The 24,023-nt window shown below is 47.3% G+C and overlaps 1 protein-coding gene and 1 pseudogene across 1 annotated transcript; one reads left to right on the plus strand and one right to left on the minus strand.

Annotated features, from left to right (window-relative positions):
• Positions 1–1,090: 1,090 nt before the first annotated feature.
• LOC144129727 (uncharacterized) lies at positions 1,091–6,288 on the plus strand (annotated as a pseudogene).
• A 1,994-nt stretch (positions 6,289–8,282) lies between these two features.
• Positions 8,283–14,635, minus strand: LOC144129728 (uncharacterized). Its single transcript, XM_077663816.1, has 4 exons — positions 14,456–14,635; positions 12,589–12,804; positions 11,095–11,263; positions 8,283–8,380 (listed from the first exon to the last, which is right to left on the minus strand). Exons 1-4 carry the CDS (start codon positions 14,633–14,635, stop codon positions 8,283–8,285), a joined length of 663 nt encoding a protein of 220 aa, XP_077519942.1.
• Positions 14,636–24,023: the final 9,388 nt, after the last annotated feature.

Below are 24,023 nucleotides of genomic sequence, written 5' to 3' on the forward strand. Positions count from 1 at the left end.
TGACGCGGGCGCCCACATTTCTGTCATTAGTTCCGACCTACTTCGCCGCCTCCGCAAAGCAATGACGCCTGCTCCTACAGCCGTTGTTCGAGTTGCCGATAGAACAGCGTCCGTAGTCCTCGGCCTGTGTGCTGCTCGCGCGACGATTTTTGATCGCCAAACCACCGTGCTCTTTAGCGTTCTCAAGCAGTGCCCTCATGAAATCATACTGGTCCTTGATTTCCTTAGTGAGTACGCAGCCCTTATTGACTGTGTTACGAGTTTTGTTGAGTTGGACCTACCGTTCCCCTTCGAACCGCCTGCCGCAGTTGTGCACCGTCTCTGTACTGCCGAGTTCACCCCCTTACCATCTGCAACCGCTACTTACGTTTTGTTTAAATCTGTTTCACCCCTTCCCGACGGCCAGTACGTCATCACTCCTGGCTTTGATTTACCCCTCATTAAGACTGCTGCCCTTGCAGACAGAGTTGTCACAGTATCGGCCAACAGCGCATGTCTACCTGTTCTCAACTTCAGTACTCAGGTCGAGACGTTTCCTCAAGGCATGTGCCTCGCCACGCTGTCCCCGACCGACGAGTACGTGATCTCCGCAGTCACAAACTGTGTATCGCCCTCTACGGACGGTCATTTCACAGCTGTTTTGAGACCTGACCATTATGCCAATATGATCACTTCTGATCTATCCGCATACCAAGCACAGGCGCTTACCCATTTACTTGCATCCTTTCAGGACATATTTGATTTCAATGACCGCACTTAAAGGGGTCGTGAAGTGTTTTCCGAAAATTTTGGACGACGTGTATATTTGGAATTCTGACCCTTCATTCTATAGCGTACAGTGATTCGTTTCATCGTCCAGGTTGATCGAATAGCGAAAAAAAGTTAATTTCGATTTCCTGGCACGCGTCCTCCTCAACTCTACAGGAAACGTCATCATAAGTAGCCAATCCGAGACTTCTGTTGCCGACACAACATGGCGGCTTAGCGAGGCCTGCTGGCCCATAGTTGACCGAGGTCAGAGCACTATATGTACTCAAATGTGGCGTCAAAATGACGTCACGCTGCATCACGCGCAGAAGGTAATTTAAAAATGGCCGATCTTCCCGAGCTGCAGCGTCGCTTGCTGGAAAGGAGTCGGCTGTTGGGGTTTGAGCCGTACGGCGACACACCTTGCGGGTGCCAGATCAGCCGTCGTCAGAGGATGACAGCGGCGGCAGTGACAATGGCTGCGAAGACGGAGCGTGCGGCCAGCAACTAGCGGTCGTAGCCCGCGGCAAAACCGCTACTTGCGGAAGCCCCGACCGTGAGCCTCCCGAACCAGGACGGGTCGGGAATACACACTGGTATGTCCGAATCTTGTTGCTTACGTTGAGCAGTTTTCGAGAGAGTGCAATCGCTAACCGAAGCATTCGAATAGGTGTTTCTGCGGGCGGTGCGTGTCGATGCCCACTGCACTCGAGAGCACCTGCAGCCGCGAGAATCCGACAGCGACTGTGAAGCAGCCGTCCGGGTGCATCACGGAGCACCCCCACTTTTACACCCTGTGCCTCGACGAGGTGGTGCTTACGGTGGCACTGCAAATGCTTTTGGATCATGGGCTACACGTCGAGCACACAAGGTAAGAACAATGCTCAAAGGGAGACGCAGCATGAACAAGCGACCGCCTTTTTTTGCTCTTTTCTCACATGCGAAGCGCTGTAATCAAACGGGGAGCCAGTGCTCATCAAAGACTTCAACCTAGAGATAACTTCTGGGATGACATCGTTCCCTAGGAAAATGCGTAAATGCGCCGATGTGTTTGCACTAGGTGCCACGGTATGTATACACATCGCGGCACGCAAGTGCGAACACGACATCGGAAGTCTTTTTTCATATGCGTGGACGATCACGATATTTTGCTACTCAGGCGGTAAAATATTCTCGAGTAAACGAGCAAGTAGATGAGACGTGTCTTCTGGCATCTGTGAACTTGGATAATGCAGTTGAAGATCATGCACATAGTTGTAAGGGTCTGGCCAGACACATTTCTGTTTTATTGGCTGAGTTTACATTCTTAACAGGTGCAGCACTAGAGAAGCCGATTGCAATGGAAAGGATTGTGAGAACTGCAGTAAAATCAGTACAAAACAATCAATCCTTTATTTCGAAGGAGACTGTACAAAATGGAATTTCATAGCAAAGTAATCTAGCCCCACTCACTGCCAGAACAATCACCATCACAGCGCTGTCCTCATTGCCATCTTTTTTTGGCAACGTGCATTAGGTGGTAACATTCTATAGTGTGCCATACAAATCGTTTCGATTAAAAAGAATTTGCTGATAGACTTCATTGCATCCATCATCACTTCTACTAATGTGTGGATGCTTGTGCCACAGCATGGTGTATAAAATCCGCATCTTCAGCAGTCACACAGTAAACCTGTCTTAAATGTGTCGACACTGGCATCTTGCATGTGCTGACGGTGCAAGGCATACCTCTTTGAAACTCCGAGCTGTTCCGCAGCTCCACCCACCAGCTCTAAAGTTGTAAAGTGGTAGGGCCGACCAGCGTGACAGAAGAGGTGGTATCACAAAATCAAACAGAATTATTTAATTACACAAATAGCTTTGCATTGAACACCGCACAAAAAGTGCTTGCCTTGGTTTCGATGACTGTTGGTTTCCCTCGTTTGTAAGTCATAATAAGCCCCTCATTTCCCTCACTTATTTGCTCAGCAGCTTCAGAAGAGGTGCTAGCAATCTTGACGTCACAAGCCGCATGAGAGAGTTCTCTCACAGCTTCTGCCCTCGTCACTCACATTCCTACGTGACACTTTTAGTAACCGCCATGGATGAGGGTGGCAGTAATGAACACTCTCAAGGTTATGTTACATGCAGCATAAAAATCACCGATAGCAGAAGACTGGGCAGCTGCTACCACAGCTAAGTTGGTAGAGCATGGGGCGCAAAATTTGGAGGTTGAGGGTTCAGACTCACTGGCAGCATGTGGTTGTTTTGTTCTTTTGCTTTCTGATTCATCACATAATTACAGTAACAATTTTGCATTGATGAACAGCACGAAAAAATAGAAACATTCCACTATGCTTGCCTTGGCTTCGATGACGGTCGGCTTTAGTTTGAAAGTTGCAACTTTCTATGTGAAATCTGTGAAACACTTCACTCAATAAAGACAGATTCTTCAGAAGACCTGCACAGCAACCGGGTGGTGCAACCTTTACTGTCGCCCAATATGTGTTTTTACCTGCCACGGCAGTAATGTTCGTTCAATTCAATTCAATTCCATTTATTTTCCAGAAAATTCTGGCCGCTGCCTGGACTAAAAGCTGTAGGTATACAGCTTGACGAGGCCCAGGCAGCCGTTGCAAGGCATAGAAGCAGACTTTGTTGAGAACATTTACATACACACACAAAAAAATGAACACATAGTCAGGTTACAGTTTTCACAAAAAACAGGACAGCCAGAAAGCACAAAATCATCAATAAATTACAATAGGGAAATACAGAAAACATATATACATAAGATACAAGGGAGCAGCTGTACTTGGGCGCGAATTATACGTCAGGAATTATTTATGAAGAAATATTTCGCGCAATGCTTTCTTAGTAGGGTTATTTATGTCTTTATATCTATTTAAAATTACTGGAAGATTGTGCTGTAGTGCTTGGAACTTATAGTCAGTGCGAAAATGGGGAACTAAGTGTCTGTGTTGCGAGTATTAACTGTGTGATCGTTCTGTTTCAGTAGCGCTGTGCCTTCTATCATATACCTAAAGGATGTCAACAGATGAAATGAAAGCAATATTCGGAATTCATACATACTTTGAATTTTTAACACACTGAATATTTCAAAAGCTTGCCATGTGTGGCTTAGGTAATCAAGATTGGCAATGTGACGTGACGTATAGCTTTCTTTTGCAGAAGGTAAATTTTTTCTAGGTTGGTCTTAGTTGTCAACCAGACTAATGAGCAATAGCTTATTTGCGAGACAAATAATGCATTATATATTTGTAGCTTTATTTTACCACGAAGGAACGCGCGGCAACGAGAAATTGCACCTGTTACCAACGAGAGGTTTTTTATTATCTTCTCAACATGCGAATCCCATGTAAGGTGTGAAGAAAATGTTACACCTAGTATGGTGTGTTCATGAACAATTTCGATTTCTTCACCACCACAAATGATCCTTTTTTCTAGACGAAAATTTTTGTTTCTTGCACAAAATAACATAACTTTCGTTTTTGCAGGATTAATTTTTAGTAGATTAATATCAGACCATTCACGAAGCCGATTAAGAAGTTGATTACACTTGGTGACTAGTTCATTCACATCAGGACCAGAGAACAAAATCGTGCAGTCATCAGCGTAAATAATGAATTTTAAACCTTGGTCAATGTTCACAATACTGTTTAAATAGACATTAAATAGCAGAGGGCCTAGTACACTTCCCTGAGGTACGCCTCTGATTATAGGTAGTAGAGATGATTGGTGGTTTCGAATATATACACACTGTTGCCTGTCAGCTAAGTAAGATTTTATTAAAGATAAAGGGTTGCCCCGAATCCCATAGACTGAGAGCTTATGAGTTAGGATACCATGATCAAGGGAATCAAAAGCCTTACTAAAGTCTATAAAGAGGCCAAGGGTTATTAGTTTCATTTGTATATTTTGCAGCACGTGTTCCTTTAACCCCAGTAAAGCCAGCTCAGTTGAACGTCTTTTTCTGAAGCCGAATTGTGCATCAGAAATGAGATGATTCTTCTCAAAGAATTAGTTAAAACGATAGTGCAATTCACTGTCCTGTTCACTCTTCCAACATTTAGCCGCCGCGGTGGGTGAGTGGTTATGGCGCTCGGCTGCTGGCCTGAAAGACGCGGGTTCAATCCCGGCCGCGGTGGTAGAATTTCGATGGAGGCGAAATTCTAGAGGCCCGTGTACTGTGCGATGACAGTGCACGTTAAAGAACCCCAGGTGGTCGAAATTTCCGGAGCCCTTCACTAAGGCGTCCCTCATAGCCTGAGTCGCTTTGGGACGTTAAACACCCATAAATCAAATCTTCCAACATTTACACGGGCACCCGCCACTTGCTTTTTGAGCCAGATGTGAACAACACTGCGAAACAGAATGTTCTCGTGCCACAGGTCGTTCTTATCGTAGATGACGGTTGCGCACAAGTGTGGACAGTGAATGCCTCATCAGAACCTGTTCTGATCCTGTTGGGGCTTAAACTCGCTTGATTTGATGCTTATGACATTCATACTCTCAGATCCATATCTAAGTGTGAGCATTCCAGTCGAGCCACAGACTTCACCGTCAATATAGATCGCATGATTAACAAGTCGCTTTTATCGTCCGAACTGCTTGCATTACAGGCTGTTCTTAGCCAGTATGTGTCAGTGTTTGATTTTGCTCAGCCAGCCACTTCCTCTCCGCTGCCAATTTATGGCATGCAACACTAGATCAACACTGGTACCGCTCTGCTCATCAGACAGAAGCATTGGTGCGTGTCTAAGGCCGAATGGACTGGCCGAATGGCCGAATGGACTCACATAGCCTCCCTCAAATGCTGCCATCACAATGCTGTGTAAATTGCTTGAGGACAAGCTTCAACTGACCTGGGGCGAAATGCTAAGCCGCGCTATAGTGCAGTGAGAAAATGACGACAGACTCGGTGGGCGCAAAAATGAGCTATGGTGCTCGCCACTGACTGTTCAGTGACGTGCCCAATCCCCGCTTTGGCCTTGTATATAAATGCTTTCCTGCTGTCGCAACTTCGTATGAATATAGTAGTTCAGCAAGATTTGCCTGTGCTGCCTGTGGAGAACCGTGGCACCATGAATAAAAAGTTTCAATGCTGCCACGAAATTGTGGTCATGCCACTGTTGCATTTTGTTGTCTACCATTCTCTGTCAGTAACTTCAAAATGTTGCAATAGAATTCAGAGTTCACAATGCTGCCAGGAAGAACACACAGTGACAGTCACATGATCTAACTTGCAAACAATGACGTTGGAACCAACTGTACAGACGCTGATAACATGATTAGCTTTCAGCATTGTAAAAGCCTGAAACTGAACTTTCATTGTGCTATGCTGAAAAAAATAGTGACTCTTGTTTTTCTCTTGTCAACAGGAGGTACTGCTACATCAGCTACAGCCAGCTTGCGCACTGGCTTCGGGGACGCCAGGGCAGACATCACCGGAAGGTCCTCCCTGCTTGTGCTGTACGCCATATAAGGGAGAGATTTCCATAGGAAGGTTACACTGGTTTCCAGTATGCACAACGGCTGTAGAAGTTTGTTCAGCAATGCTTGTCAACTTGCAGTCATGTCTTGTTAACATGGACACATTGCTATAAGGACAATTTTCAAGGACTGATCTCCTCCCATTCCATTCTGCCTTGGTGATATAGAAACTCTCTGCCTGGACTATGGACAGCTTATTTGAAAACCAAAAGCAAAAAAAGATACATTTTGTCTCAGTTTTGCAGACATTGCTTTGGTCCTCTGGGACCTTGCTCATTGGGTATAATATGCAGTCGAAAATTGGTTGTTGGGGAAAGGAAATGGCGCAGTATCTGTCTCATGTCTAGGTGTCCAACCATGCAGTAAGGGAACGGTTAGAGGAGGAACTGACAGAAGAAAGACAGAAAGATGTGCCGTAGTGGCGGGCTCCAGAATAATTTGGCCACCTGGGGATCTTTAACGTGCACTGACATCACACAGCACACTGACGCCTTTTGTGTTTCACCTCCATCGAAATGCAGCCGCCACGGTCAGGTTCGAACAAGGGTACTCTGGCTGAGTAGCTGAGTTTTGACCTTCATTCGTTATTTTTGACCACTGACGTTATAAATATTTTTTTCTGTGAACAAAAGTGTCCATATTAACCGCACATCACTGTATTATGCAATTCAAAAAGTGTGGAAGAGGGGAATGCACCTTTGGGACAAGAGACTTCAAAGTGTGAAAACTTTCGCTGCAGATGGGAGCATTTGAAAGAAGTAGCACCCCCTAGGTGTTCATTATTTTTGTGAAAGGGTTGCTTTTAAAAATCCTATACTTGTATCCATTCATTTCTGAATAATATTTTTATAAAGTTTCATCTGCATCCACTTTGTTATCATGTTATTATTTTTAATGTGCTGATGTTGCGTACAAGGCATAAGTAGGGACAGATTGATTGCATTTTCGCACTCTATCGCAACCTATGCTTTTGAGAGATGGAGAGTATTTCTTTTTTTTGTCTGAGTGTGTGACGACCTACACTTCAACCTCTGCCATGCTTCATGGCAGACATCATGGAATCACAGCACTTATAGCCGGGGACAAAGAGAGGACACACAAACAGCTGCACAGTTTTGCAGGTCCGCTCTGTGTCCTCGTATGCAAGCGTTGTGAATCCATGATGTCTGATCAAAAAACAACTAGCCCAGCAACACGCCCTGCATAAATTCATGCGCATTAACATGCGACCAGACTACAGCTTGTTTTGAAAGTAATGGGCCTATCCTTCAACACTGATTTGGTAATTTTAGGGAATACGCACCTGTACTAGACAGTGGTGCTCCCCATGCTACTGGCAAACCTAGACCTTCTTGCTGCCACGAGTTCATTCTTAGAGGGCCTCGGGAAAGAGTGACTCATGGGGGGTGGGGCAGTCGAAAGGCTTTTCCGCAAAAGCTGCCTTGAAAGACGGCCACTGTTCACAGCAATGGACTGTGTCCTTCAGAAGCAGGCCAACATAATCTGGAAAACAACAAGCGTGCATATAATACCATCAGCATTATTAATGCCAACATTCCTGACACTAACCAGTTATACAAAAAGAGCGTACTAAAGCGTACTAAAGAGGGTATAGAAGATACTGCTTTGTTTTGCCCATACACACCCATATTTTAGGTTTTCTTGGAAACGCCTACAATAGAACTTGGTGGTTGAAATTGAATACAACCTTTGTCCGTAATGTTCCGAGAATGAGTACATTAAAAAATGCGTTTAACATTGAAAGCATTTGTGCAACACCCCTTCGAAATAGTCTCCCTTGAAGTCTATACACAGCTCCCAACTCTTCTTGAGGTCTTGGAAACAGTTGGAAAATGCCTCTTTTGGCAGGGCTGTCCGCTCCTTTGTCGTGGCGTCTTGAATGGCCTCCACGCTCCTAATTCAGTTACCTTTTAGGGCTCTCTTCACAGGAGGAAACAGGTAAAAATCGCATGGAGAGAGGCCAGGCGAGTATGGCAGATGGGGAAGTACAGTAATGCTGTGCTTGGGAAGAAATAATTTTATCACGCTGAGAGCAGTGTGCAGCCTTCCGTCATCGTGTAGAAGGCTCCATTGTCTAGATGTCCATAGGTCAGGGAGACGGCGTCGCAGTGCATCACGCCTGTGTTGGAGCATGCGGATATAAAACTCCCAATTCACCGTCTACCCTTGTGGAACGAACTGATGGTGTATGACACCTATGGATCGAAAAAAGCTGTCAGCATCGTCTTTGTTTTGGTCTTCTGTCGCCGCACCTTTCTCGACGCCGGAGCGCTTGTGGACCGCCATTTAGCGCTCTGCCTCTTTGTTTGAGGATCGTATTGAAAACGCCATGTTTCGTTTTCAGCGATGAAGCTGTCGACTAATGCAGCACCCTTCTCTGCCTCGGAGACCAAATCAGTGCTCACTGATGCCCACATGTCCTTCTGGTCATGTGTGAGGGAGTGCGGCACAAGTCTGGCATTCGGCTTTCATTTCCCCAAGTTCTCGTGCAAAATTTGGTGGCATGTTGTCTTACTAATGTCGAAAGCATCTGATAGCATGCAGACTTTAATGGTACAGTCTTGCGGTACGATTTCCCTGATCCGAGCCACGTTGTTTTCAGTCCGTGAGGTTGAAGGGCGTCCCTGGCTTGTGTCGTCTTCCACCGATGTTCTCCCCGAAATGAACCTCTTGTGCCACTCGAAAAATTGCGCCCGCGAAAATGTCTAGTTGCTGTAAATGTCACGAAGGAGCTCATATGTCTGTGTGGCTGTCGTGCCAAGCTTCACTCAGAATTTAATGTTTGCACGCTGTTCGAGGTGGACGTCCATCTCCACATTTCGTCACAGTAGAATGCACAGACGACCAGTGACAACGTATTTTCCTACATGTAAATTGCTCAGGTTAGCTTGGAAAGATGGCAAATACACACCAACATTTCCTTTCAGGAATCATTTCTAGAGAAGAAAATAAATCAGTCTCAAAACGTTACGGACAAAGGTTGTACTTTGATTGATTGGTTGAATATGCCACCAAAATGCTGGCCAAGCCTATATTCTAAATACAAAATTGAAAGTTAGATGCTGGTACACGTGTGAAAAATTGTAGTAAAATTTTAATGTAAATACACAAAGCGAGGCCTGTAATGTACTCTATATTGTAGCGTGGCCAATGGCCATTTTCAAGTTTGGTGTCATTGGTGGTTGTCTGGTCCCAGGCTGCATCAACCCACGATATCGTGTTGCACTGACACCACCAGGTGGCTTAGAGCAGTCATGCCCATATATGATGGATATCCTGAGGCACGCTGTGCTTGATAATATGGCTTCACAATGGTTTGGAGCATATAGACTCAAATATTAAAGAAAAGAATTTGTTGCCGATATTAGAAGTTACACTTCAGTTACTTCTGTTTTTGTTTTCTTAGCCCACATTTTGTTTTGTATCCCTTTGAGGGCTTGGACCTTAAAGAGTATACAAAAAAATTTTTTTGTAATGCTAAGTAAACGGGACAAGCAGCGGCTGTACACTTCCTTGCTTTTGGGTGCTTTATTTTCCATCTGGACAGTCCTTCAGGTGTGGAGGCCTGTCCTTTGCTGGCATTCTCATTGAAATGGAGTATTGCCAGTTGTGTTCGGAAAAACCAGACAAATATTTCGAGCGGGTCATCAGGTGTAAATTTTCGCATAATATCATTCACTACTTACCTTGCACGCATGCCCTCAGGTGAGAAGCATACAGACTTTGGTGCAAAGCCTATCAGTACACTGTGGAAAGCCTCCAAGCTGAAGGTGTGTGTACAAGGAGCCAGTTGCCTAATGTCTTTCAGGAGACGAGGTGAGCTCACAACCTCTACAAACTTGTTGTGTGCAGTTGTCCCTGCATTGACAAATCAATTTCCCAGGAAAGCCTTCTCCGAAAAAAGCCTTCTCCATCTTTTTAGGCGGGCATAACTTCCAATGAGAACAACAAATAATTCTTTGGGAAAGGCTCAAAACTAGCTGGATGCCAGCAACTTCGCTGTTTCAAGAAGCATGTCGCATGCCATACTTCATCACAAGAACATGATTCTAATGTGGAAAGCAAATAAACATTTCGGAAACAAATTCAGTTCTTTGCAGAGAGCATATCTTGCTTTCAAATAGTTACATTACTCACCAGGAACTAGCCATTCCCTTTCTCCAAGGCCATCGTGTGCACAATGCCTGCAGAGGCCTGGATGTCCCGTGTGTATATTTGCAGCGTGCCGCTCCATGCTTTTCCACATGTCTGTCAGTAGCTCTGCACTGCCATCGCTGAGGGCTGCACACCAATATAGGTGATTACTGGCTGGCTGAATCCATATTTCCAGCACACTGCATCCAGCTCGTTTTGCATGGGCAGCCAGCTTCTTCTTGATGCCTGGAATGGAGGTGTAATAATTAATGAAGATTAATCCTTCATTCATTATATGTTAACCTGGCTCTTGAGCTTCCACCCCAAAACACCCGCCTTCCATCCTCTAGCCTGCAGAACTCAAGGAATCCGGTTTCACACCACAGTGCCCATCCGCAACCTGTGCATGCATGGCTGGCCTTTCCCTCATAGTCATTGACATAAACCACAGCCGAAAAGGACAGCAAACAGATAAAACTTCCCCCATCTTCTTACCTCTTCAAATTCAGGAACCTCTCCCACTGCTTCACTATATTCACTACAATTTTGCTGTCCGCCCCGCTTTTATTGTAGTAAAGTCGGCTTGGAACAATGAAATTTAGTCTAAAATTTCGCCGCATTCTACAAAACATGATGCAGGAAACAGTCTTATCGACGAAGCGTAGGTTCATTCGGTTCTACCTTTTGAGATATGCCAACAATCATAGTAGTGTCGGATGGTGGGCTCCTGCGTCCGCATATAGTTGGTGACTTGGCCGTGCCGGTCAGTTGTCACTGACGTCACCTTCAGTCCCCGCTCCTTCACGATGTTGAGGCTCTTCACAAAGGCGAACTTCTTCATAGAGGTGCTTGATTGTACATCTGCACACTTTTGTCGGGAAAAAAAGCTAAGTTACATCACAGAGCCATTGTATTAAAAAGCTGTGACCTACCTCCCCGACTTGCACTTGCTCGAAGTGAAGAATTTTGTTTATTCGGGCAACGTGCAAAGAGTAAGTTAAAAATTTTGCACAAAATCCTGGCGAATCGCAGCGTCCATCGCCAGCCATGTCCACAGTGCAGCCTTCCAACTGGCGAAACAACTCCTCCTGTTGTTGTTGCCAGATCTGGTATGACAAAGGTGCAGTTTTTAAACATCACATCAAATGCAGAACACTATTACGCTGCTGCTTCTGTTCTTGACAGGTACCATGAAATGATTTTGAGAACTTCTTTTCAGAACTCTTCCTTATTTAAGATATGAGGGTGAAGAAACATTGCAATTCGCAACAAAAAGCAATTAATGTGTTATACATAGTTGAATAAAATGGGACATATAGAAATCTCTGGGCAGTACTGTACGCATGCGTGAAGAACTTTAATTGCTTCACTTGCTTTGCAGCAGATGTTGCTAACAGCGTTGCTCTTTTATTTTGAATATTGTGCTCGTCTGGTGCTACCTATGTTCTAGATGTGCACTGTCGACTTCAGGACTTGTCACTGTAATGACGGTTTGGGCCGCACCATTCATTGGAGAGTCGAGGAGAAAAGGCGTCTGGAATTTTCTACCCTTTCCTTCAAAAGTGAGTGCAGTGGATCGAAAATGAATAGCTGTTGCTGAGTCTTTTGGAAATTGAAGCTGCTTTGGGGTCATTCTGTCAGAAAATCATTTCATGGACCCTTTATGTAAATTCACGATCAAAATATTATGGGACGCGTGTTCTCGAAAAAAAATTTATTCCAGCTCTGTCTTGTGAGGCAGCTGCGTGGTATTGCTGCCAGGGTATAGAGCATATTTGCCCCCACATACCGTGACACATTTCAGGCGACTGGATTACGCAACAGAGCCACAATTTTTTTCCATGTACTCGTGTCCAATAAACTTTTGATTGCGATAGTATGTGGACCTTCCAGAACACATGCCTCAGAGACCAGATATTACATCAGCACATACAGATAGAACCTTGTGTCTTAAAACGACAGGGGTTTTTGATGTTTACAGGCACATGGGCAGACCCAGGGTCTTCACCCGAGAGGGGGATCAGCTCATGAGAGGTTGTTCGATATTATAAGCAAGGTACAGTGATTAAGTTTCTCAGTGCTTTGACTCCAAATGATGACTTACTGGATGACTTACTGCTTGAGCTGAAGTAACTAATTGTGAAATATTGGTTCAGCAATTCTTCATTTTACAATGCACAACCTTTCTCCTACCTTGTCGATCACAGGAAGCAGGTAGCCTCGTTGGTAATTGTAGAATGTTCGTGACGTGAACACCTGCACGTTCACATAGTTGAACATCCGGAGCACTGAGGTGGGACTGGTGCCAGCGAACAACATAGCTGCTGACATCAGCACGTTGCCCGCCGCCTTGCCATTGATCATCGGTTTGCTTGACCATGTGAGGAAGTGGTGGTTTGCACACAGTGTCTGTATTTGAAGCCAAGTCCCAGACACACGACTAACACTTTTGCAAGCGGCAAAGCACTTGCGGCACACTTGCAATAGTTCTTTCAGGCAACTTTCAAATATTATAAATTTTTTATCATCCTCTGGAAGGACTTCCTCAGTGCTGGAGTCAAGTCTGAAACAAAGTAAAGTGAGTTGCAATGGTTAAATAGTCGTGTTGCTGCCGAGATAACTGAAAGCTAGAATTTAACAGCATTAAAGAGCAGTAAATGTAATGGTTGCCCACACCGACACTGTGCCTTCTGTGTTGTTGTGCGCATTTTTGCATTCTGTGCATTTTTTTTTGCTTGTAAGTAATGTTATGACAGGTTTGCAAAGCCTGCAAGATTTTTTGTCTCATTGATGCTGCATGAGCAGCTGCTTGTGCCATGGAATATTGCAAAAGCATTTCAATGGATCAAGAGCTGCTTTATGAATATTCATAGGGTGCGAAGTTGGCCAGCTGGAGAGATGACATGTGCACCACCACAACGAAATTATGCGAGCGCAGACAGTACGATACTCATACCTGCCCCTGCCCGAGAAAAGGGAGGACAACCTTATGTTCTCTTCTACCTACTAAATGACTGATTTGATTTTTAGTCACGCCATCATAATGGAACGGCATTCAGTGCACATGATAAAGGGGTACGTATTAAGTCATAATTATTACCCCAAGAAGGTCTCGTTAAGTGATGGGAAAAACTCCGAGCTCTGCAGAGTGTTATGCTCCTCTTCACAGTCTGAGGCTTCGGATTCTATGGGGCTGGATGTCTGTCGTGGAGCGAATGAGATGGGTGACGGTGCTCGACCATCAATTGGTAGTGAGGGGACTGTTTGGGAGGGAGGAGGTGGTAGAGGAGAAGAAACAGGTTGCGTTGTGGAGGCTGCAGCTGTGCATGTATTGGTGCAAGCTTCACAGTGTGCGCTGGTGGTCTGCCCGGCATCTGTCTGCACGTGGATATCCTTTCTAACGGAAATGTGGAGGTTCACCTGTGTATCTGAAAGTTAATGAAGAAAATGAAACTCATGCAATGCCAAGAGCTGTTTGTTTATACAATGTTAATATCGCACAGTTATAGATTCCTCATTATCAACTAATAGGAATGCGACTGCCAAACTTGATATCAGCTATGCTATCACTACATGTGAAATACTTGATGGCTTCCTTCGGAGGCCCAAAAAATTTCATAATTATTCCAGCACTTCCCCAGATTGGAACTGACAACACGAATGCCTCCTCCAGAATTTGTCAAGCATTCAGTGGTACCAGTGAACAATGAATGCATCAAACAGTGCTCCTTCCCTCTTCCTAAACCGAGAAAAAATTATTGCGACCCAATTTATTCTTGTGGAATGTGGGTAGAACACGAACGCGCCACTGCTGCACGGAAAATCTTACATCGTGTTCGCACATCACGGCCGTCAGTCTGTCAGGCAACAGTGAAGGTGTTTCTTGGGGTCTGTGTGGAGCTGTCAACCATTTGAGGCGAAGTTTGCGCCTCTTCGGCTGTCAAAATTACTTCCACATCCTGCAGTTCGGGTAGTTCCTAAAAAAGGAAAAGCTGTTAGCAACCGAAAGAAAGGACAATAAACTGTAATAAAGTTCATCATTTTCGTCTCGCGAACTTACCTCGGACCTTCTCCGCTTTTTTGGCGGTGCGCCGGGCGAGAGGTTTTGCGTCGGTACGGCGTCTCGCTTGATGCGAGCATTCTTCAAATCCATACCGAGTCTTCGAAGGACATCCAGGTTTGTTTCGTAGTCGCCCGGTAGAAAGTGCTCGGAGCACACGTACCCGGTCTGACTGCCCATATCGCGGTTAATGGCTCGAAGCCACAGGGCTCTTCGCTGCGGGTCTCCGGGCAACTTGTGAAATCTAACATTGCTTCCATTCTGGTAAGTCGTGCGGCACTGTCTCACAAGGCACACAGTTGGCATGGCGTGCACTGAAACGCAGATAACACGCTGAAAACCACAGCCTGGAACTGCCACGAAACAAAGAGCAGCGAGCTACTGTAGCGTGCAGCCGGAGGCCTGGGTTGGAATGAGTTCTTTGGTCACAAACCGGTTATTGGGATCGTGAAAACGCCGAGAGTCGTGTCGGACTGGACTCGACCCTTCCACTCCACCCGAAGGGTGCGTTGACAAGCAACCGCCTCCGCAAAATACACAATCACTCACGCTTTGGTTTCCGAAAACATTTGTTTTGCAGATGAGGACAGAAGCGGGAGCCGGTTGACAACTCGTGTAGTCGCAACTCGCAGGGCGCGCCACGAGAGTTGACTCACTCGTATTGAGCGCATGTAAACGGAGAGTCGTCGAGTTTAGCCGGCCTTGCTCAACTCGATGCCCTGACAGAACCACCCGCTATCGAGTTCATGTAAACGAAAGACCCCACGGAGGACGGAGAAGTGTAACCAAAACCGAAACTGATCCCAGGTCAATGACTGATCTAGGATCACCTGCTGATCTTTGCCGAGTAAAGTTCCGTGTGCAAATAATTGTCACACTTTTTTCGCTTTCTAACTTTAATATGAATCTATTATTTTGGGGTAAACGAAACTGAAAGATATATCTAAGTTTCTAAGCGTCTTGATGTGACGTAGTTGGGTTGTAGTTCTGTCAGCCGCCGGGGCCGCATGGTCGTTTCACGAGCGCAAAAAGGCAATATTTCCAACGGGCTTTATTAAATGCACACTCAATATTGCGCTGAAATATTTCGGAATCGGCATGTACAATATTTATTGAATCAATGAAAATTACAACCGGGCGGCTTCATTTTCTTTTCACAACCCCTTTAAGAGCGTACGACTATTGTGCAGCATCGTATCAACACCGGTGTCGCCGCTCCTCTGCACTGCCGGCCTTACAGGGTGTCCAGTTCCGAACGCCAAGTGATAAAAAAAGAATTCGAAAAGATGCTCGCTAAGGACATCATAGAACCGTCCTCCAGTCCTTGAGCCTTTCCCGTCATCCTTGTTAAAAACAAGAACGGCAGTTGGCATTTCTGCGTTGATTACCGCCACCTGAACCGCATCACAAGTAGAGACGCGTACCCACTCCCAAGGATAGAGGACGCTCTCGACTGCCTCCACGGATCTGAATTCTTTTCTTCCATTGACCTTCTTTCCGGTTATTGGCAAATCGCCTTTGATCAGCCGGACAGCGAAAATCAGCTTTTGTCACACCTTGCGGTTTATACCAGATCAAAGCCATGCCATTTGGAATTTGTAATGCACCAGCTGCCTTCGAAAGGAAGATGGACTCTCTCCTTCGCGGATTTAAGTGGACTACGTGTATGTACTACCTCGACAATGTTGTTGCCTTCTCACCCACCTTCGCCTCGCACCTTTAAACGTCTCAGCAGTATCCTGACTGTATATCGTACGACTGGGGTGCAGTTCAAATCGTCTAAATGCGAATTCGGCTGCAGGCAAGTCACCATTTTTGGACATCTCGTCGACGCCTCCGACATACGTCCTGATCACGCTTAAAGTGAAGCGGTGCAAGACTTTCTTCTTTCACAGTCCCAGAAGGACGTGTACAGTTTTCTTCGGCTCTGCTCCTAATTACGCCCTTTTATTCAAAATTTTACCCTTATCGCTCGTCCCCTCACTGACCTACTGAAGACCGACACCGAATTTACCTGGGGCCTTGATCAACAAAATGTGTTTTCGAAGCTTGTCCGCCTGCTGACGTCATCACCGATTCTGGCACATTTTAATCCCGCGGGCCCTACTGAACTCCGCACAGACGCCTGCGGCTACGGGATCGGAGCAGTGCTCGCACAACGCTCCCTGGGTCCAGACCACGTAGTTGCGTATGCTAACCTCCTGCTTTAACCTGCCGAGCGAAATTACTAGATTACTGAACGGGAACGCCTCACCCAGGTTTGGGCTGTAGCTAAATCCCGGCCATGGCCTGTTCTGGCGAGCTTTTTCTCTTTTCATGGACCACCATGCTGTTTGCAGGCTGTCCTCGCATAAAGACCCCTCCGGGCATCTTGGCCGCTGAGCGCTACGCCTTCAGGAGTATTCGTACAATGTTGTGTACAAGTCTCGACGTCTTCATCAAGGCGCTGACTGCTTGTCTCGGTACCCTTTCGAGCCACTTGATATCAGTGACACTGACGATATCTCTTCCTTGTTTGGCATTTGTGATCTACACAAGATCACCGGGGAGCAGTGAAAGGACCCATATTTGCAAACCATCATCGAGGGCCTCAGCTCTGGAAGCTCAAAGCGCGCCCTGCAGCTCTTCGATACCAAAAATGGCGTCCTCAATCGCCGCAACTTCCGTCCTGACAGGCCCTCCCACCTTCTAGTCATTCCCCAGCAGCTGCGATCTTCTATAATCGCAGAACTTAATGACCTGCCTGCAGCTGGACACCTTGGTGTGGCAAGAAACTACGACCGGATACGGCGCTGCGTCTTTTGGCTTGGCTTATACCGTACAGTCCAGGGTTACGTCACCACTTGCGACCTCTCTCAACGCAGAAAAAAGCCTTCGGCACCACCTTTTGGTCTTCTGCACCCTATTGACGTGCCCATGGAGCCGTTCCGCCGTGCAGGGCAAGACCTTGGACCATTCCCTACCTCGGAGTCCGGAAATAGGTGGTTCTCAGTGGCCACCGACTATGCCACTCGGTACTCTATCACCCGTGCATTGCCTACGAGCCGCGTGACCACACACGAGCACAGGTCATCGGCCCAGTATTGGATCCCTCAAGAAGGCAGAAGTTCTTCACAGTTCTCTTCAGGACATTGTCTTCTCGCGCGGGAGCCAGTTGAGTAGAAGGGATGTTTCTCGCCTTCTTCTACTTTACCTGCAGGACACGGATTTGGCCTCCACATGGTGACCTCAGGAGTCTCTATTTGGGTTTTTGCGGACAGTGTTTCTGTGATTCTACGGTGGAGCAATTGCCGGCAGCAACTTCAAGGCTAATCCCCCCGGTAGTTTACAACCACTCAACTCAATTTAAGTATTGCACCAGGATGGTCCCATCCTGGTCCTTTGCAGGGCCGGTCTTTGCCAATACGGTTCCAACGTTGGGCCAATTACTTGTGCTGCTTTCCTTTTGCACAATCTTATTCTGCAACATGGTGCTCCTCGTCAGTTACTCAAGAACCGCGGATGCTATTCCATGTCTCGAGTTGTTGACGACATCCTGCGCTCATGCTCAACTAACCACAACATTGCCACAGCATACCACCCGCAGACGAAAGGGCTAACCGAGTGTTTGAACCGGACACTAACAGACATGTTGTCTATGTACGTCTCCCCCGACCACAAATACTGGGATCTCGCCTTGTGCTATGTGACGTTCGCATACAACCCCTCCCGGGATGACACAACTGGTTTCTCTCCGATCTTTCTCTTATATGGGAGACACGCCATCCTGCCTTTGGACACACTTCTCCCGTCCGCCGACTGTCCCGTCACTGCCTACGCCCGTGACGTCATTGTTCAAGCTGCGGACGCTCGCCAAATCGCCCGTAGTCGGCTCCAAGCGTCCCAGCAAGCACAGAAGTCTCTGTACGACAATCGCCTTCGCCACGTAACCTACGAACCGGGGTCACTCGTTCTTCGGTGGTCTCCTTTACGCCGCTTCGGTCTCTCTGAGAAACTATTGTCCCCCTGCCATGGCCCTTATCGTGTGGTGCGTCAGGTCACCGACATCACGTATGAAGTTGCTCGTCATACGCCTGCATCCTCATCAAGTAGACCCCCCACCGATATTATTCACGTCATGCGCCTCATGCCCTACCACGTCGCTTCTCGACCACTGGCTTAGCGCCGAGACGGCGCTCGTGCCGTCGGGAGTCATGCTACGACAAAGTCGCAGGGGAAGACGAAGTGGCCTCTCGCATGAAAGGACGAAAGAAGACGAAGAGGTTAATGCAGCACTCAACCTTGGCCAATCACCCTGCGTGGGTATGTGCCATGCTTACTAAGGAGAAGAAGCTCCCTGTTCATGTTTGTGCTCCCTGCTAGGAACTCTTTATTCTTAACCCAACACTTGTAAATAAATGTAAATAGTATTTCCCCGTAACAATATCGTCCAGTAGTTTGATATAAGGCTCTTCTAAACCCCTATTACGCAATGCATGTATTACTGCTGAGGATTCCACTCAGTCGAATGCTTTCTCGTAATCAATGAAGGCTATATATAGAGGTTGGTTACATTCAGCGCATTTTTCTATCACCTGAATGATAGTGTGAATTTGATCTATTGCGTAACATCCTTTACGGAAGCCAACCTGAGCTATTGGTTGATTAATGTCTAACGTTGCCCTTACTCTATTATCAATTACCTTAGTAAAGACCTTGTAAGCAACAGATAGTAAGCTGAATGGTCTTAAATTTTTCAAGCCCATGGCGTCTCCCTTCTTATGGATTAAGGTAATTTTGGCATTCTTCCAATTTTCTTGTACGGTTGAGGCCATAAGGCATTCCATATACAGGGTGGCTAGTTTTTCTAGCACGATCTCCCCTCCACCCTAGAACGAACTGCTGTTACTTGATCCTCCTCAGCTGCTTTTCCCCTTTCTATTGCTCCTAAGGCTCTCTTTACTTCCCCTTTCGTTACGGGCGAGATGACACATTGCTCTGCGTTACTGGTTCTTTCATTAACGCTATGATTACATTAGCTACTGTGCAAATTTGTGTAGAACTCTTCGGCTGCTTTAACTATCTTATTCATATTGCTGATGGCATGGCCCTCCTTGTCTCTTAGCGCACACTTCTGGTTTTAACCTATGCATAAATTCCTCTTCACCGCTTTTAGGCTACCTCCGTTCTTTAAATCATGCTCGATGCTCTCCATATCAAACTTCCTTATGTCGCCTACCTTGCGCTTATTTATTGACTTCGGTAGCTCTCCCAGGACGATTCTGTCGCTAGAGTTAGACGCCCTCAAGCTTTGGCGTTTCTTAACAGATCTTTTGTCACCTGAGATAGCTTTCCGCTATCCTATCGAACTGTCCTACCGCCTACTTCTACTGCGCGCTCCGTAAAGATGGCTATCGCACTATCGTTCATTGTATGAACATGAAGATTGTCTTCCTCATTTAAAGCCGAATATTTGTTTTGCAGTGATATCCCGAAATCCTTTACTTTCCCTCTTACCCCTAACTCGTTAACGGACTTCCTCTATACTAGCTTCTTCCGTACCCTCTTCAAGTTATATCTAAGCTAACTCGAGACCTTCACATTCTGTGGTCGCTACAGCGCTCTTTTCCGAGGAAAGCCACATCCTGAACGACGCCAGGTTGAGCGCATAGTATCAAGTCGATTGCATTTTTTGTCTCACAATTGGGGCTCTTCTAGGTCCACTTCCTGTTCTCTCGTTTGCGAAATAAAGTATTCATGATCCGTAAATTATTTCTATCTGCGAATTCTACTAATAACTCTCCCCTGCTATTTCTCGTACCTATTTCATAGTCGCCTACCGCGTGGTCGCCAGCGTCCTTCTTGCCCACCTTCGCATTGAATTCGCCCATCAGCACAGAGTAGTGAGATTTTACTTTAATCATTGCCGATTCTACGTCCTCATAGAAACTTTCAACGGTGTGGTCATCAGGCTGGATGTAGGCGCGTCTACGTGCACCACTATCTGCTTGTACCTCCTATTGAGCCTAATCACAATAGCTGCTACCCTCTCGTTAATACTATAGAGCTCCTCTACGTTGCCAGCTATCGCCTGATTAATGAGGAATCCCACACCTAGTTCTCGTCTATCCGCTAATCCGCGATTGCACAGTATGTGTCCGTCCTTTAGTACTGTATACGCCTCATCTGCCCTCCTAACTTCACTAAGCCCTATGACATCCCATTTAATTCCCACGAGTTCCTCGAACAGCACTGCTAGGCTAGCTTCATTAGATCAAGTTCTAGCGTTAAAGTTTGCCAGGTTCAGGTTCCAATGGCGGCCTGTCCGGTTCCAGATGTTTTTAGCACCCTCCGCTCCGTCACAGGTATGACAGCCGCCGTGGTGAGTTGCTCCGCAGCCGCTGGGGACTGAGGGCCAAGAGTTATTTCTTTTGTTAATAGTAGGTTGTGGCCAAGTACTACAGCAGGGTGGCCAAATTGTTCTGATGAGGGAGTGTGTTGTGTGTTCTGGTCACCGAGATCAGGCCGCACCCCGGACCTGGTTATGCAATTTCATCGACACACTGATTTTTTTCAAGCCCGGTGGAGAATTGCGCGGCATCAGATTCGAACCCAGGTCCTCTTGCATGCGAGGTGGATGCTCTAGCTCTACGCCATCGCTGCAATCGGATCTCGCAGGTAACGCTGTCGAATGCTCCCTTCGTATCCAAGGCCAGTACGACCTTGCCATTGACCGGGGAGGGGGGGTAAGGGGAGGGGGGGGGAATTCGACGATGTCGAGGAGAGCCCGATTGAGTTGTAGCAGGACATTTTGTGCAGATGTGTGTGGACGAAACCTGGACATGGTGTGTTCGAAAAGCTGGGGCCAGATCCGACTGCGGTTCCGTCCGGGAACCAGTTCTTTTCGCCTCCTCTCGTTAGCCGTCCGTCGTCACGTCCGGCGTGACGAACAACTTCCGGAGGCGGCTCCGCGTTTTTCGTCTACATCACGGTGCGTGGCCACGGCGCCGAAAAGAACCGTTTCGCCGGCTAGCACAATGTCCGCGGCGAGTAGGTCCACTTCGCGGGAACCGCTGCTGCACGCTTGTAAACAAACAAGGCGGCGCCCATGACCCCGTATCTTTTCGCGGCTCTTTGCGGCCGCACTGGGCGGAGAAGACCCAGAAACAGGGAAGATGCCTTCCATCAGAAGGAGGATTTCCGCCGCCATTTCAGGATGAGTCAGGCTCTGGTGAGCAGGTTGTGTGCTCATCTTGAGGCCGAAAACGGGACAAAGGGGCTGACCGCACTGCCAACAGAAGCGAAAGTTCTCTGTGCGCTTCAATATTTTGCAAACGGGAGCTTTCAGACTTCTATGAGCAGTGAGTTGACAATCCAACTCTAGCAAACCTCAATGAGCCGCTGTATCAGCGCAGTAGCGCTAGCTAAAACTCGCGCATGTAAGCGATAAGGGTGGGTAACATTTCCGTCCACGGCAGCGCAAAAGCAGCAGGCAGTGGAAGAAGTTTTGCACAGCGGCCGAATTCGTGGTGTTGTAGGCTGCATCGTTGGAACCCTCGTTGCCATCAGTCAGCACATTGGCCTCAGCTCTGGTGAAACGCAGGCATTAATGAGCAGAAAGGGCTACTACGCCCTAAACACGATGTTGGTAAGTACTACAAGTCTGTCCACTCGTTAAAACAAAGAAGAAAGGAAGCACATGCTCGTTCGCTATGCCGCGTTCGCCGATGTTCGTCGCGATATGCTTGCGGCCTATAGGGCACTGGGCATACTACCAGGCTCCCTAATGACGTTATTGTGGCCGCAGGGCTGTGCCCCCACCCGTGAGCAAACCTTAGTGAACCTCTGTGCATTCCTCGAAGACATGGGCTTGACGTCCCGCCTGTTCTCCGCCAGGTAGTTACACGCAGTGACCGAACGCTCCGCGAGTGCTACGTTGGATCATTATCAACTGGACGCCGCACTGCAGTTGTAGTCAACATAGTGCTGTGCGCGTGTGTTAACGCGGCAGTGTTATGGAGCTCGTGTCGCAGAAAAAACGGCGTCGTCGGCGTCGGCCGTGAGCGGAAATTCTCTCCTCCTCCTCGCAACATACGCCACTGCCACAACAAATAGCGTGCTACGGCAGCGCAAGGAGCGAGAAGGACGCCTGACACATATTTCGGTGGGCAACCCAGACCCACCACAAGGGAAAGAAAATGAAATAATAATAATTTGTTTTGGGGGAAAGGAAATGGCGCAGAATCTGTCTCATATATCGTTGGACACCTGAACCGCGCCGTAAGGGAAGAAATAAAGGATGGAGTGTAAGAGGGAAGGAAGAGAGAAGTGCCGTAGTGGAGGGCTCTGGAATAACTTTGACCACCTGGGGATCTTTAACGTGCACTGACATCGTACAGCACACGGGTGCCTTAGCATTTTTCCTCCATTAAAAACGCAGAAACCGCGGTCGGGTTAGAACCCGGAAACTCCGGATCAGTAGCCGAGCACGCTAACCACTGAGCCACCGCGGCGGGTGGAAAATGAAATGAAAATTGGTTTTAAGGATAGGCGAACGCGGAACAGCGAAGGAGCAGGTGTTCTAATGTTTCCACTGCACCGCATCCGTCACACACATCACTCGTCACGATTCCGTGACGCACCCGTCGTTCCCCGGGCCACACGCAGCCAATGCGCGTTCGCCGATGCTCGTCGCGATATGCTCGTGGCCTATAGGGCGCAGGGCATACTACCGGACTCCATCAAGACGCTATTGTGGCCGCAGGGCAGTGCGCGCACTCGTGAGCGAACTTTTGTGAGCCTCTGTGCATTCCTCGAACACACGGGCTTGACGTCCCGTCTGTTCTCCGTCAGGTAGTTACACGCAGTGACCAAACGCTCCGCGAGTTCTACCTTGAACGATTAATAACTGGACGCCCCACTCCAGTTGTAACCAACACAGTGGTGTGCGCGTGTGTGATTTAATTCCTCTAAAATGAACTAATCACGCGCACAACCTGGACACATTTCTTAATGTGTAAATAGTTTGTACATATTACTTCTCCCCCTATCCTCTATTCCTGTCCCCTCAACTCTTTCATTTCATTTCTCCATTCTGCCTGCTGTCCTTTATTTCCGCTGCCTCAGCTCAGGTGCTTCAGTATCGATGGCAGATGCCGGGGCTAGCAAAAATCTTTTCCTTCCTTTTTACTATTATTTTTTTTAATAAAACCACTAGCACCACCTTAAGGATAGGAAGTGAGGCCTGCCTCACATAACTCTGTGTACACACGAACCGCGCCGTAAGGAAAGTAAAATGAAATGAAAATTGATTTTAAGGAAAGGAAGTGACGCGTCTGACATATCTCTCGTTCGGGCGCAGTGGGGCCGTGCGGGCACGCAGCAATGACGCGGTGAGCGGCGCACAAGGCAGCGCACATCCAAAGCGCATTCACCACGAAGCTTGTGGCTTGCTGCCCGTTCGTACCCGCCGCGGTGGCTCAGTGGTTAGGGCGCTCGACTACTGATCCGGAGTACCCGGGTTTGAACCCGACCGCGGCGGCTGCGTTTTTATGGAGAAAAAACGCTAAGGCGCCCGTGTGCTGTGCGA

The sequence above is a fragment of the Amblyomma americanum genome, chromosome 4 (assembly GCF_052857255.1).
Source record: "Amblyomma americanum isolate KBUSLIRL-KWMA chromosome 4, ASM5285725v1, whole genome shotgun sequence".
NCBI lineage: Eukaryota > Metazoa > Arthropoda > Arachnida > Ixodida > Ixodidae > Amblyomma > Amblyomma americanum.